The sequence below is a fragment of the Cherax quadricarinatus genome, chromosome 99 (genome assembly GCF_038502225.1).
Source record: "Cherax quadricarinatus isolate ZL_2023a chromosome 99, ASM3850222v1, whole genome shotgun sequence".
Lineage (NCBI taxonomy): Eukaryota > Metazoa > Arthropoda > Malacostraca > Decapoda > Parastacidae > Cherax > Cherax quadricarinatus.
In genome coordinates, this window is record NC_091390.1 from 186,746 (window position 1) to 204,071 (window position 17,326).

The 17,326-nt window shown below is 46.6% G+C and overlaps 1 protein-coding gene across 1 annotated transcript; it reads right to left on the minus strand.

Annotated features, from left to right (window-relative positions):
* Positions 1-480: 480 nt before the first annotated feature.
* mRpL41 (mitochondrial ribosomal protein L41) lies at positions 481-5,649 on the minus strand. The gene is made up of 3 exons (XM_070105420.1): positions 5,254-5,649; positions 1,985-2,085; positions 481-1,129 (listed from the first exon to the last, which is right to left on the minus strand). The coding sequence occupies exons 1-3, from the start codon at positions 5,423-5,425 to the stop codon at positions 911-913; spliced, it is 492 nt and encodes a 163-aa protein (XP_069961521.1). The 5' UTR covers positions 5,426-5,649; the 3' UTR covers positions 481-910.
* Positions 5,650-17,326: the final 11,677 nt, after the last annotated feature.

A 17,326-nucleotide genomic window follows, 5' to 3' on the forward strand; every position in this document is an offset into this window, starting at 1 on the left:
CCACTAAACCTATAGGGGTCACAGTGCCAAGGCAACGGGAGGTGGTCAAGGACTTACTATATATCTATTTTTGTAGCCACAAATACAGGTATGGCAATTATATATGGCTAAATTATGTTCACAAAAATAATTTTCCAAAAATAGAAGAATATATATGGAAGACGGGTATGGGGGTGCGTAATAAAAATAACAAATTAATCTATATGCAAATAAGTCAGTAACAATAATAAATTTAAGCACTAAACCCGTACGATAGAATTAGCCAGTCATGTGGTCAAGGGAGCGAGCAACGACAGAACATTGATATTAGTGCATCACATTATAGTCATGGAGTGCTAAACCCAGTAGGGTCATTAACCGCTTTAGTAATGTCAATCAGGTTGAATCCAGGGAAAAACAGCTCCATATCCTTGGACCATGAGCCATTCACCATCGCCAGCTTGAGGGATCAACACATGAGAGGTGAATAAAATATGCAAATTATAGAGAAAATTACCTTTTATTATCATAAGCTACACTGTATCCATAACTCTGACATTTTGTACACTTCTAAATGTCTTTCATTATGTCTTGCATGTATTTTGTAATTTTGAGTGTGGGGGCAGGTTGCTGTAGTCTCGACACAAGTCAAATTTGTCCCGGTTTAAATTTGCCTGATATGTATAACCATAGGCCTAAAATGTATATAATATATTGCATATTGTACTGTATATACAACGTATAAAATAAATTATATAATGCTGTACTCTATATACTATGTATAAGATACATTATATATTGTGTTGTACTGTATATAGAACAATGTACGAGATACAATATACATACATGTACATTATATATTTAAGACTGTCAGACATGATGTTTAAGTTTTTGTCACCTGTATACTGTATGGAAATATACATATGAATGTTTATAATATATCTGAACACATGGAGAGTGCACGGTTTTTAGCCTCCTCTGATGTTAATAATTCCTCCTTGGAGGGTTCGACTGGGCTGCCGTCTTCGTTGAGTTTGTTATTGTTGAAGTCTTCAGCGATCTTCTCACTATACACTGCGTAGAATAGATCTTGAGGCCCAAATTCACCTTGTATTACATCCGGCACATTGTATGACACATACGGCTTCAGCTGAAATACATAAAATGAAATTAGCTTTCGTCTCTGTAGTTACTGTGCTGGGTTATAATTTACGTGGGTCTGTTCAACTTTTAAATCAATGTTTTAAATACAGTAGGACCCCCCCCATATTCACCGATTTGATATCTGCAGTTTCAGTTACCCATGGTTTACTGTGGCCCAAAAATATATCTTAATTTAGCATAATAATGACCACGAAGTACAAAAGAAGTGATGATGACAGTTGTTCAAAGTCTAAGAGAGGCTGTGAAGTGCTTCCCATCAGTGAAAAAGTGATAATTCTCCACATGTGTAATTTATCAATTAAACTTTATAATAAATATGTACAATACAGCCTCTCTTCACTTAGCGACGTACGTACTCATTTACCGACGCCTCGGACTTACGACGGGCTCTCTGACCAATATTCATACTTAAATAATGTATATTAGAGCAGATTTCCCTGATTCTGTTTATTACAATATACAGTACACTACTGTATAAACATTTAAAAATATACCAGATTGTTATAAATAGTACAAAGGCGACATTATAACAATATCAAAGATGGTTGACACAAACCCACTACCATTATAGTATGATCCTCACTTAGCCATGAATTTGTTTACCAACGCGGTCTTAGGAACGTAACTCCGTCGTTAAGTGAGGAGAGGTTGTATTAGTAATACTTATTGTATTATTAATATTACATACACAATACAGGTTCCCAATGTATTTGTAAGTTGAAGACTTCTTGTATTACACTGTATCCCCGTCATATTAAATATTATTCAATTTTTCAAAGCACGGAACATTGTGTCACGCGGGGAAGCTCGACGGGAGACGACTATCAACATTAAGACCCACCTGAAAACCCTCCAGATTTGGAACAATAATTTCAGGAATCATCTCTGGGATTATTTGAAATTTTTTCCCGGCGAATTCACCGATCGGTCGCACCCCTCGGTCTGAAACAAAAATATAAAAATAGTATAAATCGACCAAAAGTATCTGAAATTTTTTTTACAAAGAATACACTGACCAGTTGTGCCCCTCAGTCTGAAAAAATAAATACATTAGAATAACTCTGGGTCTGAACTCACCAAACACCTGTGATAACTCACCATACACCCTAGATAACTCACCAAACACCTGTGATAACTCACCATACACCCTAGATAACTCACCAAACACCTGTGATAACTCACCATACACCCTAGATAACTCACCAAACACCTGTGATAACTTGCCATACATCCTAGATAACTCACCAAACACCTGTAACTCACAAAACACCTGTGCTAACTCACCAAATACCTGTGCTAACTCACCAAACACCTGTAACTCATCAAACACCTGTAACAACTCATCAAACTCCTGTAATAACTCACCAAACACCTGTGTTAACTCACCAAACACCTGTAACTCATCAAACACCTGTAACTCATCAAACTGTAACAACTCATCAAACACCTGCAACAACTCATCAAACACCTGCAACAACTCATCAAACACCTGTAACAACTCACCAAACACCTATAATAACTCACCAAACACCTGTAACTCACCAAACACCTGTAACTCACCAAACAACTGTAACTTACCAAACACCTGTAACAACTCACCAAACACCAGTGTTAACTCACCAAACACCTGTAACAACTCACCAAACACCTGTAATAACTCACCAAACACCTGTGTTAACTCACCAAACACCTATAATAGCTCATCAAACACCTGTGCCAACTCACCAAACACCTGTAATAACTCACCAAACACCTGAAATAACTCACCAAACACCTGTAATAACTCACCAAACACCTGTGTTAACTCACCAAACACCTGTAATAACTCATCAAACACCTGTGCTAACTCACCAAACACCTGTGCTAACTCATCAAACACCTGTGCTAACTCACCAAACACCTGTGCTAACTCACCAAACACCTGTGCTAACTCATCAAACACCTGTGCTAACTCACCAAACACCTGTGCTAACACCAAACCTGTGCTAACTCACCAAACACCTGTGCTAACTCACCAAACACCTGTGCTAACTCACCAAACACCTGTGCTAACTCATCAAACACCTGTGGTAACTCACCAAACACCTGTGCTAACTCACCAAACGCCTGTGCTAACTCACCAAACACCTACGCTAACATCAAACACCTGTGCTAACTCATCAAACACCTGTGCTAACTCACCAAACACCTGTGCTAACTCACCAAACACCTGTGCTAACTCATCAAACACCTGTGCTAACTCACCAAACACCTGTGCTAACTCACCAAACACCTGTGCTAACTCATCAAACACCTGTGCTAACTCACCAAACACCTGTGCTAACTCACCAAACACCTGTGCTAACTCATCAAACACCTGTGCTAACTCACCAAACACCTGTGCTAACTCACCAAACACCTGTGCTAACTCACCAAACACCTGTGCTAACTCACCAAACACCTACGCTAACATCAAACACCTGTGCTAACTCACCAAACACCTGTGCTAACTCACCAAACACCTGTGCTAACTCACCAAACACCTGTGCTAACTCACCAAACACCTACGCTAACATCAAACACCTGTGCTAACTCATCAAACACCTGTGCTAACTCACCAAACACCTGTGCTAACTCACCAAACACCTGTGCTAACTCACCAAACACCTATAATAACTCACCAAACACCTGTGCTAACTCACCAAACACCTGTGCTAACTCACCAAACACCTACGCTAACATCAAACACCTGTGCTAACTCACCAAACACCTGTGCTAACTCACCAAACACCTGTGCTAACTCACCAAACACCTGTGCTAACTCACCAAACACCTACGCTAACATCAAACACCTGTGCTAACTCACCAAACACCTCTTATAACTCACCAAACTCCTGTGCTAACTCACCAAACACCTACGCTAACTCACCAAACACCTGTGCTAACTCACCAAACACCTGTGCTAACTCACCAAACACCTGTGCTAACTCACCAAACACCTGTGCTAACTCACCAAACACCTGTGCTAACTCACCAAACACCTGTGCTAACTCACCAAACACCTGTGCTAACTCACCAAACACCTGTGCTAACTCACCAAACACCTGTGCTAACTCACCAAACACCTGTGCTAACTCACCAAACACCTGTGCTAACTCACCAAACACCTGTGCTAACTCACCAAACACCTATAATAACTCACCAAACACCTGTGCTAACTCACCAAACACCTGTGTTAACTCACCAAACACCTATAATAACTCATCAAACACCTGTGCTAACTCATCAAACACCTGTGCTAACTCACCAAACACCTGTGCTAACTCACCAAACACCTGTGCTAACTCACCAAACACCTGTGCTAACTCACCAAACACCTGTGCTAACTCACCAAACACCTACGCTAACATCAAACACCTGTGCTAACTCACCAAACACCTGTGCTAACTCACCAAACACCTGTGCTAACTCACCAAACACCTACGCTAACATCAAACACCTGTGCTAACTCACCAAACACCTGTGCTAACTCACCAAACACCTGTGCTAACTCACCAAACACCTACGCTAACATCAAACACCTGTGCTAACTCACCAAACACCTACGCTAACATCAAACACCTGTGCTAACTCACCAAACACCTGTGCTAACTCACCAAACACCTGTGCTAACACCAAACCTGTGCTAACTCACCAAACACCTGTGCTAACTCACCAAACACCTACGCTAACATCAAACACCTGTGCTAACTCACCAAACACCTATAATAACTCACCAAACGCCTGTGCTAACTCACCAAACACCTACGCTAACTCACCAAACACTTGTGCTAACTCACCAAACACCTGTGCTAACTCACCAAACACCTGTGCTAACTCACCAAACACCTACGCTAACATCAAACACCTATAATAACTCACCAAACACCTGTGCTAACTCACCAAACACCTGTGTTAACTCACCAAACACCTATAATAACTCACCAAACACCTGTGCTAACTCACCAAACACCTGTGCTAACTCATCAAACACCTGTGGTAACTCATCAAACACCTGTGCTAACTCACCAAATACCTGTGCTAACTCACCAAACACCTGTGCTAACTCACCAAACACCTGTGCTAACTCACCAAACACCTGTGCTAACTCTGGGTCTGGCTTGGTCATCATCTCCTTCTTCAGTTGTTTAGTTCCTCTCTTGCCGTACATCAAGAATTTACGAAAGTTTCTCTTGCCATGTTGGAGACTTGTGGTGGAGAAGGTGCGAGTGTTGGAGATGACCAGTGCTGACACTCTTGACATTGTTCGAGCTGACTGTTGGAGGAGCAGTGTTGTTGGAGGGTAAGAGCTGACACTGTTGGAGCTGTAGTGTTGGAGGGCTGCCACTGTTGGAGCTGTAGTGTTGGAGGGCTGCCACTGTTGGAGCTGTAGTGTTGGAGGGCTGCCACTGTTGGAGCTGTAGTGTTGGAGTGTAAGGGCTGACACTGTTGGAGAAGTTGTAGTGTTGGGTGTAAGGGCTGACTTGTTTTAACCAGCAAAACTCGGCGATAAACCCACAAGGGCGCTGATCACAGCTCACTGTTGAAGCTCCGTACTGTTGTTGGAGTATAAGTACTCCCTGTTGGAGAAGCTCTGTATTGTTGGAGTGTAAGAACTACCTGTTGGAGAAGCTCTACATCTATACTGTTGTTGGAGTGTCCTGGTAGGCAAAACTCTGGCGTCACACACTGAGTGTCTGGGTTCGATCCCTGGAAAGAGTGAAAACACTGGGTGTTAGTCAACTTACACCTGCTAACCCCGTTTACCTAGGAATAAGTAGGTACCTGGGTGTTAGGTGACTGGTGTGGGTGGCATCCTGGGGGAATACAACTGAAGGACCACAATCCTGGATGACCCACTGACTTTCTTGGGTTATCCTGGCTGGTTAACACTCCCTACCCTGGGTTATCCTGGCTGGCTAACACTCCCTACCCTGGGTTATCCTGGCTGGCTAACACTCCCTACCCTGGGTTATCCTGGCTGGCTAACACTCCCTACCCTGGGTTATCCTGGCTGGCTAACACTCCCTACCCTGGGTTATCCTGGCTGGCTAACACTCCCTACCCTGGGTTATCCTGGCTGGCTAACACTCCCTAACCTGGGTTATCCTGGCTGGCTAACACTCCCTAACCTGGGTTATCCTGGCTGACTAACACTCCCTACCCTGGGTTATCCTGGCTGACTAACACTCCCTACCCTGGGTTATCCTGGCTGACTAACACTCCCTACCCTGGGTTATCCTGGCTGACTAACACTCCCTAACCTGGGTTATCCTGGCTGGCTAACACTCCCTACCCTGGGTTATCCTGGCTGGTTAACACTCCCTGCCCTGGGTTATCCTGGCTGGCTAACACTCCCTACCCTGGGTTATCCTGGCTGGCTAACACTCCCTACCCTGGGTTATCCTGGCTAGCTAACACTCCCTACCCTGGGTTATCCTGGCTGGTTAACACTCCCTACCCTGGGTTATCCTGGCTGGCTAACACTTCCTACCCTGGGTTATCCTGGCTGGCTAACACTCCCTACCCTAGGTTACCCTGGCCGGCTAACACTCCCTACCCTGGGTTATCCTGGCTGGCTAACACTCCCTACCCTGGGTTATCCTGGCTGGCTAACACTCCCTAACCTGGGTTATCCTGGCTGGCTAACACTCCCTAACCTGGGTTATCCTGGCTGGCTAACACTCCCTACCCTGGGTTATCCTGGCTGGCTAACACTCCCTACCCTGGGTTATCCTGGCTGGCTAACACTCCCTACCCTGGGTTATCCTGGCTGGCTAACACTCCCTACCCTGGGTTATCCTGGCTGGCTAACACTCCCTAACCTGGGTTATCCTGGCTGGCTAACACTCCCTAACCTGGGTTATCCTGGCTGGCTAACACTCCCTACCCTGGGTTATCCTGGCTGGCTAACACTCCCTAACCTGGATTATCCTGGCTGGCTAACACTCCCTACCCTGGGTTATCCTGGCTGGCTAACACTTCCTACCCTGGGTTATGCTGGCTGGCTAACACTCCCTACCCTGGGTTATCCTGGCTGGCTAACACTCCCTAACCTGGGTTATCCTGGCTGGCTAATACTCCCTAACCTGGGTTATCCTGGCTGGCTAACACTCCCTACCCTGGGTTATCCTGGCTGGCTAACACTCCCTAACCTGGGTTATCCTGGCTGGCTAACACTCCCTACCCTGGGTTATCCTGGCTGGCTAACACTTCCTACCCTGGGTTATCCTGGCTGGCTAACACTCCCTACCCTGGGTTATCCTGGCTGGTTAACACTCCCTACCCTGGGTTATCCTGGCTGACTAACACTCCCTAACCTGGGTTATCCTGGCTGGCTAACACTCCCTACCCTGGGTTATCCTGGCTGGTTAACACTCCCTGCCCTGGGTTATCCTGGCTGGCTAACACTCCCTACCCTGGGTTATCCTGGCTGGCTAACACTCCCTACCCTGGGTTATCCTGGCTAGCTAACACTCCCTACCCTGGGTTATCCTGGCTGGTTAACACTCCCTACCCTGGGTTATCCTGGCTGGCTAACACTTCCTACCCTGGGTTATCCTGGCTGGCTAACACTCCCTACCCTAGGTTACCCTGGCCGGCTAACACTCCCTACCCTGGGTTATCCTGGCTGGCTAACACTCCCTACCCTGGGTTATCCTGGCTGGCTAACACTCCCTACCCTAGGTTACCCTGGCCGGCTAACACTCCCTACCCTGGGTTATCCTGGCTGGCTAACACTCCCTACCCTGGGTTATCCTGGCTGGTTAACACTCCCTACCCTGGGTTATCCTGGCTGACTAACACTCCCTAACCTGGGTTATCCTGGCTGGCTAACACTCCCTACCCTGGGTTATCCTGGCTGGTTAACACCCTGGGTTATCCTGGCTGGCTAACACTCCCTACCCTGGGTTATCCTGGCTGGCTAACACTCCCTACCCTGGGTTATCCTGGCTGGCTAACACTCCCTAACCTGGGTTATCCTGGCTGGCTAACACTCCCTAACCTGGGTTATCCTGGCTGGCTAACACTCCCTACCCTGGGTTATCCTGGCTGGCTAACACTCCCTAACCTGGGTTATCCTGGCTGGCTAACACTCCCTACCCTGGGTTATCCTGGCTGGCTAACACTTCCTACCCTGGGTTATGCTGGCTGGCTAACACTCCCTACCCTGGGTTATCCTGGCTGGCTAACACTCCCTAACCTGGGTTATCCTGGCTGGCTAATACTCCCTAACCTGGGTTATCCTGGCTGGCTAACACTCCCTACCCTGGGTTATCCTGGCTGGCTAACACTCCCTAACTTGGGTTATCCTGGCTGGCTAACACTCCCTACCCTGGGTTATCCTGGCTGGCTAACACTCCCTACCCTGGGTTATCCTGGCTGGTTAACACTCCCTACCCTGGGTTATCCAGGGTGGCTAACACTCCCTACCCTGGGTTATCCTGGTTGGTTAACACTCCGTACCCTGGGTTATCCTGGCTGGCTAACACTCCCTACCCTGGGTTATCCTGGCTGGTTAACGCTACCTATCCTGGGTTATCCTGGCTGGCTAACACTCCTTACCCTTGGTTATCCTGGCTGGTTAACACTCCCTACCCTGGGTTATCCTGGCTGGTTAACACTCCCTACCCTGGGTTATCCTGGCTGACTAACACACAATACCCTAGGTTACCCTGGCCGGCTAACACTCCCTACCCTGGGTTATCCTGGCTGGCTAACCCACCGGGGTTAAGAATTCCAACAGAATCTGATCTCACTGTTGAAGGACAATCCTCTGAATTTTGGAGGACCTTCACTCCACCACCATCACAATACCTGGGGGGAATTATACAATACCTAGGGGAGTCATATAATACCTGGGGGTCATACAACACCTGGGGGTCATACAACACCTGAGAGGTAATACAACACTTGGGGGGTCATACAACACCTGGGAGGTCATACAACACCTGGGGGGCCATACAACACCTGGGGGGTCATACAACACCTGGGGGGTCATACAACACCTGGGGGTCATACAACACCTGGATCATACACCTGGGGGGTCATACAACACCTGGGGGTCATAACACCTGGATCATACACCTGGGAGGTTATACAAAACCTGGGGTATTTAGTGCAGTTTTAAACCCACAGGGGTGATACAATACTGGGGAATAGGAAGCAATCAGGTTTGATCCAAGGGAGGATGTGTTCAATTCCTTGGATCAAGAGCCTTACTAGCATTAATTACCACCCCTCCTCCCTTAAGCTGGATGGATATAAAGTTTATCATTCAATTGCTTTATATACACACAGCATCTCCTCACTCAGTGACGTACTCATTTACCGACGACTCGGACTTACAACGGACTCTGACCAGTATGCATACCTAAATAATGTATATTACAGCAGATTTCCTCTATTCTGTTTATTACAATATACGTACAGTGTTATAAATGGTACAAAGGTGACATTATAACAATATCAAAGATGGTCGACACAAACCCACTACCATTATAGTATGATCCTCACTTAGCCACAAATTCATTTACCGACGTGGTCTCAGGAACGGAACTCCGTCGTAAAGTGAGGAGAGGCCGCATTTTTTTTTTGAACAAGTCAACCGTCTCCCACCAAGGCAGGGTGACCCAAAGACAAAGAAAATCCCCAAAAAGAAAATACTTTCATCATCATTCAACACTTTCACCACACTCACACATTATCACTGTTTTTGCAGAGGTGCTCAGAATACAACAGTTTAGAAGCATATACGTATAAAGATACACAATATATCCCTCCAAACTGCTAATATCCCAAACCCGTCCTTTAAAGTGTTGCTGTATAATCCTCCGGGTTTAGCGCTTCCCCGTTGATTATAATAATAATAATCCTTTAAAGTGCAGGCATTGTACTTCCCATTTCCAGGACTCAAGTCCGGCTATATAAAAATAAAGTAAAAATAAAAGTAAGTAATATATATATATATATATATATATATATATATATATATATATATATATATATATATATATATATATATATATATATATATATATTATTTTTTTTCAACAAGTCGGCCGTCTCCCACCGAGGCAGGGTGACCCACCGAGGCAGGGTGACCCAAAAAAGAAAGAAAATCCCCAAAAAGAAAATACTTTCATCATCATTCAACACTTTCACCACACTCACACATTATCACTGCTTTTGCAGAGGTGCTCAGAATACAACAGTTTAGAAGCATATACGTATAAAGATACACAACATATCCCTCCAAACTGCCAATATCCCAAACCCCTCCTTTAAAGTGCAGGCATTGTACTTCCCATTTCCAGGACTCAAGTCCGACTATAAGAAAATAACCGGTTTCCCTGAATCCCTTCACTAAATATTACCCTGCTCACACTCCAACAGATCGTCAGGTCCCAAGTATCATTCGTCTCCATTCACTCCTATCTAACACGCTCATGCACGCTTGCTGGAAGTCCAAGCCCCTCGCCCACAAAACCTCTTTTACCCCCTCTTTCCAACCCTTTCGAGGACGACCCCTACCCCTCTTTCCTTCCCCTATAGATTTATATGCTTTCCATGTCATTCTACTTTGATCCATTCTCTCTAAATGACCAAACCACCTCAACAACCCCTCTTCTGCCCTCTGACTAATGCTTTTATTAACTCCACACCTTCTCCTAATTTCCACACTCCGAATTTTCTGCATAATATTTACACCACACATTGCCCTTAGACAGGACATCTCCACTGCCTCCAACCGTCTCCTCGCTGCTGCATTTACCACCCAAGCTTCACATCCATATAAGAGTGTTGGTACTACTATACTTTCATACATTCCCTTCTTTGCCTCCATAGATAACGTTTTTTGACTCCACATATACCTCAACGAACCACTCACCTTTTTTCCCTCATCAATTCTATGATTAACCTCATCCTTCATAAATCCATCCGCCGACACGTCAACTGTTACTAAATGCTGTAAAGAGCTTTTATGAGGATAGTGAGGCTCAGGTTAGGGTGTGTAGAAGAGAGGGAGAATACTTCCCGGTAAAAGTAGGTCTTAGACAGGGATGTGTAATGTCACCATGGTTGTTTAATAAATAAATAAATAAATAAATAAATAAAATATATATATATATATATATATATATATATATATATATATATATATATATATATATATATATATATATATATATATATATATATATATATATATATATAACGATCACCTCCCAATGCGACCAATTATGTAAGTGTATTTATGTAAGTGCGTTTGTACGTGTATGTTTGGGGGTCTGAAATGGACTAATCTACTTCACAATATTTCTTATGGGAACAAATTCGGTCAGTACTGGCACCTGAACATACTTCTGGAGTGAAAAAATATCATTAACCGGGGGTCCACTGTAATATATATATGTAAAGTCGCACGTTAGCCTTGAAATACCATCCTTTTTTCAACTATGACTAAATCAAAACTGAAAATTTAGTAACATGACAAGAATGTATTTGAATAAATCTTAGATTGTACTTCCTGAATAAAATATTGCAAAACTACAATGACTGTATAATAGATGATATTTCAAGTTATCACCAGCCCACCACGGTGAGGTCTGCGACCAAGGGGCTGGGCCGGGGTGACTCGTCCAAAGGTCCTCAGGACCTTTGTTACGTGGAACCCCAAACCACGCACCAAGGGTTACTTCGGTTTGATAACCAACGATAGCCAGGCTACCCCGATGGAAATCGCTCGCCGGCGACCAGGGCATCAGGTCACCGGCGATATGCTGCCGGCCGCTCCCACAGGGAGCGGTACGAATGATGGGTGTGAGAGGAAAAAGGTTGAGGGGAACCCCATCAAACACTACATTACTTACACTCTAACAACACTGTGTCAACATTATGTGGTAGCAACCAACATCATGTTTACACAACATTGTTGTAATGTTATGTTGCATAGTGCATGCTGGGAAGAATTTCACACATACAAGACCTAATGCAACAATTCTAGAGCAAGTCCACAATTATTACACATAGTCCAGTACATGTTGGTCGAGGATCAGTCCTCGCTAGACCTAATTTTGGAACGAGGATCACTCCTTGTTCTGCCTATTGTTCGAGGATCATTCCTCAGTTCTGCCTGTTGTTCAAGTATCAGTAATCTCTATGCCTAATTTTTGTACAGTAATCATTCCTCACTTCCCAAAGATCATTCCTTCCTGTACCTAATTATCATTCGAGGACCAGTCATAGCTCTTCCTATTAAGGATTGTTCCTCGTTCTGCCTCCTGTTTGAGTATCATTCTTCACTCGTCCTAAATATTTGACGATCATTTGTCACTCATCTCACCTACTGAGGATCACTCCTCACTCGTCCCACCTACTGAGGATCACTCCTCACTCGTCCCACCTACTGTGGATCACTTCTCACTTGTCCCACCTACTGAGTATCACTCCTCACTCGTCCCACCTACTGAGGATCATTCCTCACTCGTCCCACCTACTGAGGATCACTCCTCACTTGTCCCACCTACTGAGGATCACTCCTCGCTCGTCCCACCTACTGAGGATCACTCCTCACTCGTCCCACCTACTGCAGATCACTCCTCACTTGTCCCACCTACTGAGGATCATTCCTCACTTGTCCCACCTGGGAATCATTCTTCATCCCACCTACTGAGGATCACTCCTTGTCCCACCTGAGGATCACTCCTTATCCCACCTGAGGATCACTCCTCGTCCCGCCGACTGAAGATCACTCCTTGTCCCGCCGACTGAAGATCACTCCTCGTCCCACCTGAGGATCACTCCTTGTCCCACCTACTGAGGATCACTCCTCACTCGTCCCACCTATTGAGGATCACTCCTCACTCATCCCACCTACTGAAGATCACTCCTCACTCGTCCCACCTACTAAGGATCACTCGTCCCACCTGAGGATCACTCCTCACACCTGAGGATCACTCCTCGTCCCACCTGAGAATCACTCGTCCCTACTGAGGATCACTCCTCACACCTACTGAGGATCACTCCTCATCCCACCTGAGGATCACTCCTCATCCCACCTGAGGATCACTCCTCATCCCACATGAGGATCACTCCACTCGTCCCACCTACTGAGGATCACTCATCCCACTTACTGAGGCTCACTCATCCCACCTACTGAGGATCGCTCCTCGCTCGTCCCACCTGAGAATCATTCCTCATCCCACCTACTGAGGATCACTCCTCGTCCTGCCTGAGGATCACTCCTCGTCCCACCTGAGGATCACTCCTTGTCCCCCCTGAGGATCACTGTCCCACCTACTGAGGATCACTCCTCACTCATCCCACCTATTGAGGATCACTCACTCATCCCACCTGCTGATGATCACTCCTCACACCTGAGGATCACTCCTCACCCCTACTGAGGATCACTCCTTGTCCCTCCTGAGGATCACTCCTCACTCGTCGCACCTACTGAGGATCACTCCTCATCCCACCTGAGGGTCACTCCTCACACCTACTGAGGATCACTCCTCACTCGTCCCACCTACTAAGGATCACTCCTCATCCCACCTGAGGACCACTCGTCCCACCTGAGGATCACTCCTCACACCTACTGAGGATCACTCCTTGTCCCACCTACTGAGGATCACTCCTTGTCCCACCTACTGAGGATCACTCATCCCACTTACTGAGGATCACTCCTTGTCCCACTTACTGAGGATCACTCATTCCACTTACTCACTCATCCCACCTGAGGGTCACTCCTCACACCTACTGAGGATCACTCCTCACTCGTCCCACCTACTAAGGATCACTCGTCCCACCTACTGAGGATCACTCCTCATCCCACCTGAGGACCACTCGTCCCACCTGAGGATCACTCCTCACACCTACTGAGGATCACTCCTCGTCCCACCTAGAGGATCACTCACTCGTCCCACCTGAGGATCACTCTTCACTCGTCCCACCTACTGAGGATCACTCCTCGTCCCACCTGAGGATCACTCGTCCCACCTACTGAGGATCACTCCTTGTCCCACCTACTGAGGATCACTCATCCCACTTACTGAGGATCACTCCTTGTCCCACCTACTGAGGATCACTCATTCCACTTACTGAGGATCACTCATCCCACCTACTGAGGATCACTCCTCACTTGTCCCACCTACTGAGGATCACCCAACTACTGAATCACTCGTTCTACCTACTGAGGATCACTCGTCCCACGTACTGAGGATCATTTTTCACTCGTCCCACCTAGAGGATCATTCCTCACTCGTCCCATCTACTGAAGATCGTTCCTCACTCGTCCCACATGAGGATCGTTCCTTACTCATCCCACCTGAGGATCATTTCTCACTCATCCCACCTGAGGATCATTCCTCCCTCGTCCCACCTGAGGATTGTTCCTCACTCGTCAAAATTATTGAAGATAGTTCCTCACTCGTCCCACCTACTGAAGATAGTTTCTCACTCGTCCCACCTGAGGATCGTTCCTCACTCATCCCACCTGAGGATCGTTCCTCACTCATCCCACCTGAGGATCGTTCCTCACTCATCCCACCTGAGGATCGTTCCTCACTCATCCCACCTGAGGATCATTCCTCACTCATCCCACCTGAGGATCGTTCCTCACTCGTCCCACATACTGAGGATCATTCCTCACTCGTCCTACCTATTGAAGATAGTTCCTAACTCGAGCCACATACGAGGATCATTCCTCACTCGTCCCCCCTACTGAGGATCGTTCCTCACTCATCCCACCTGAGGATCGTTCCTCACTCGTCCCACACAGTGAGGATCATTCCTCACTCGTCCTACCTATTGAAGGTAGTTACTCGTGCCACCTACTGAGGATCGTTCCTTACTCGTCCAACCTACTGAGGATCGTTCCTTACTCGTCCAACCTACTGAATATAGTTCCTAACTCGTGCCACATACTGAGGATCATTCCTCACTCGTCCCACCTACTGAAAGTAGTTCCTCACTTGTGCCACATACTGAGGATCATTCCTCACTCATCCCACCTACTGAGGATCGTTCCTCACTCATCCCACCTGAGGATTGTTCCTCACTCATCCCACCTACTAAGGATCGTTCCTCACTCGTCCCAACTATTTGAGGATCGTTCCTCTCATCCCACTTACTGAAGCTAGTTCCTCACTCATCCCAGCCGTTTGAGGATCATTCCTCACACGTCACCTGTCTGAGGATTGTTCCTCGTCTCAACCTTGAGGATTGTTCCTCGTTCATCCCAACTGTTTGAGGATCGTTCCTCACTCACCCCAACTGTGAGGATCGTTCCTCACTCGTCTCAACTGTTTGAGGATCGTTCCTCACTCGTCCCACCTACTGAGTTCCTCACTTGTCCCAACTATTTGAGGATCGTTCCTCACTCATCCCACCAACCAAGTTCCTCACTTGTCTCAACTATTTGAGGATCGTTCCTCACTTGTCCCACCTACTGAGATAGTTCCTCACTCATCACACCTGAGGATCGTTCCACACTCGTCCCATGTACTGAGGATCATTCCTCACTCATCCCACTTACTGAGGATCGTTCCTCACTCGTCCCACATACTAAGGATCATTCCTCACTTGTCTTACCTATTGAAGATAGTTACTCGTGCCACCTACTGAGGATCGTTCCTCACTCGTCCAACCTACTGAAGATAGTTCCTCACTTGTGCCACATACCGAGGATCGTTCCTCACTCGTCCCATCTACTAAAAATAGTTCCTCACTCGTCCCACCTGAGGATCGTTCCTCACTCATCCCCCAAAGATCGTTCCTCACTCATCCCACCTACCAAGGATCGTTCTTCACTCATCCCAGCTGTTTGAGGACCATTCCTCACATGTCACCTGTCTGAGGATCGTTCCTCACTCGTCCCAACTTTGAAGGTCGTACCTCATTCATCCCAACTGTTTGAGGATCATTCCTCACTCACCCCAACTGTTTGAGGATCGTTCCTCGCTCGTCTCAACTGCTTGAGGACCGTTCCTCACTCATCCCACCTACTGAGATAGTTCCTCGCTCGTTCCAACTGTTTGAGGATCGTTCCTCACTCATCCCACCTACTGAGAGTTCCTCACTCGTCCCAACTGAGGATCATTCCTCACTCGTCCCACCTACTGAGATAGTTCCTTACTCGTCCCACCTACTGAGTTCCTCACTTGTCCCAACTATTTGAGGATCGTTCCTCACTCGTCCCACCCACTGGGTTCCTCACTCATTCCAACTGTTTGAGATCGTTCCTCACTTGTCCCACCTACTGAGGTAGTTCCTCACTCATCACACCTGAGGATCGTTCCACACTCGTCCCATGTACTGAGGATCATTCCTCACTCATCCCACTTACTGAGGATCGTTCCTCACTTGTCCCACCTGCTGAGGATCGTTCCTCACTCATCACACCTGATCATCATTCCACCTGAGGATCGTTCCTCACTTGTCCCACCTGAGGATCGTTCCACACTCATCCCACCTGAGGATCGTTCCTCACTCATCCCACCCACTGAAGATGGTTCCTCACTCGTCCCAACTGTTTGACTACTGTTCCTCACTCGTCCCACATGTCTGAAGATCATTCCTCACTTATCCCAACTATTGAGGATCGCTTCTCACACGTCTCAACTGTTTGAGGATCGCTCCTCACTTGTCCCAGCTGTTTGAGTATTGCTCCTCACTTGTCCCAACTGTTTGAGGATCGTTCCTCACTCGTCCCACCTACCGAGGATCATTCCTCTCATCACACCTGAGGATCATTCCTCACTTGTCCCACCTACTGAGGATCGTTCATCACACCTGATCATCATTCCACCTGAGGATCGTTCCTCACTCATCCCACCTGAGGATTGTTCCTCACTCATCCCACCTACTGAGGATCGTTCCTCACTCGTCCCAACTGTTTGAGAATCATTCCTCCCTCGTCCCACCTACTGAGGATCGTTCCGCACTTCTTACCTACTGAAGATAGTTCCTTGCTCGTCCCGTGTTTGAGGATCATTCCTGACTCGTCGCATCTGAGGATCATTCCTCACTCATCCCACCTAAGGATAGTTCCTCGCTCATCCCACCCAAAGATGGTTCCTCACTCGTCCCAACTGTTTGAGGATCACTCCTCACTCATCCCAACTGTTTGACTACTGTTCCTCACTTGTCCCACCTTTTTGAGGAT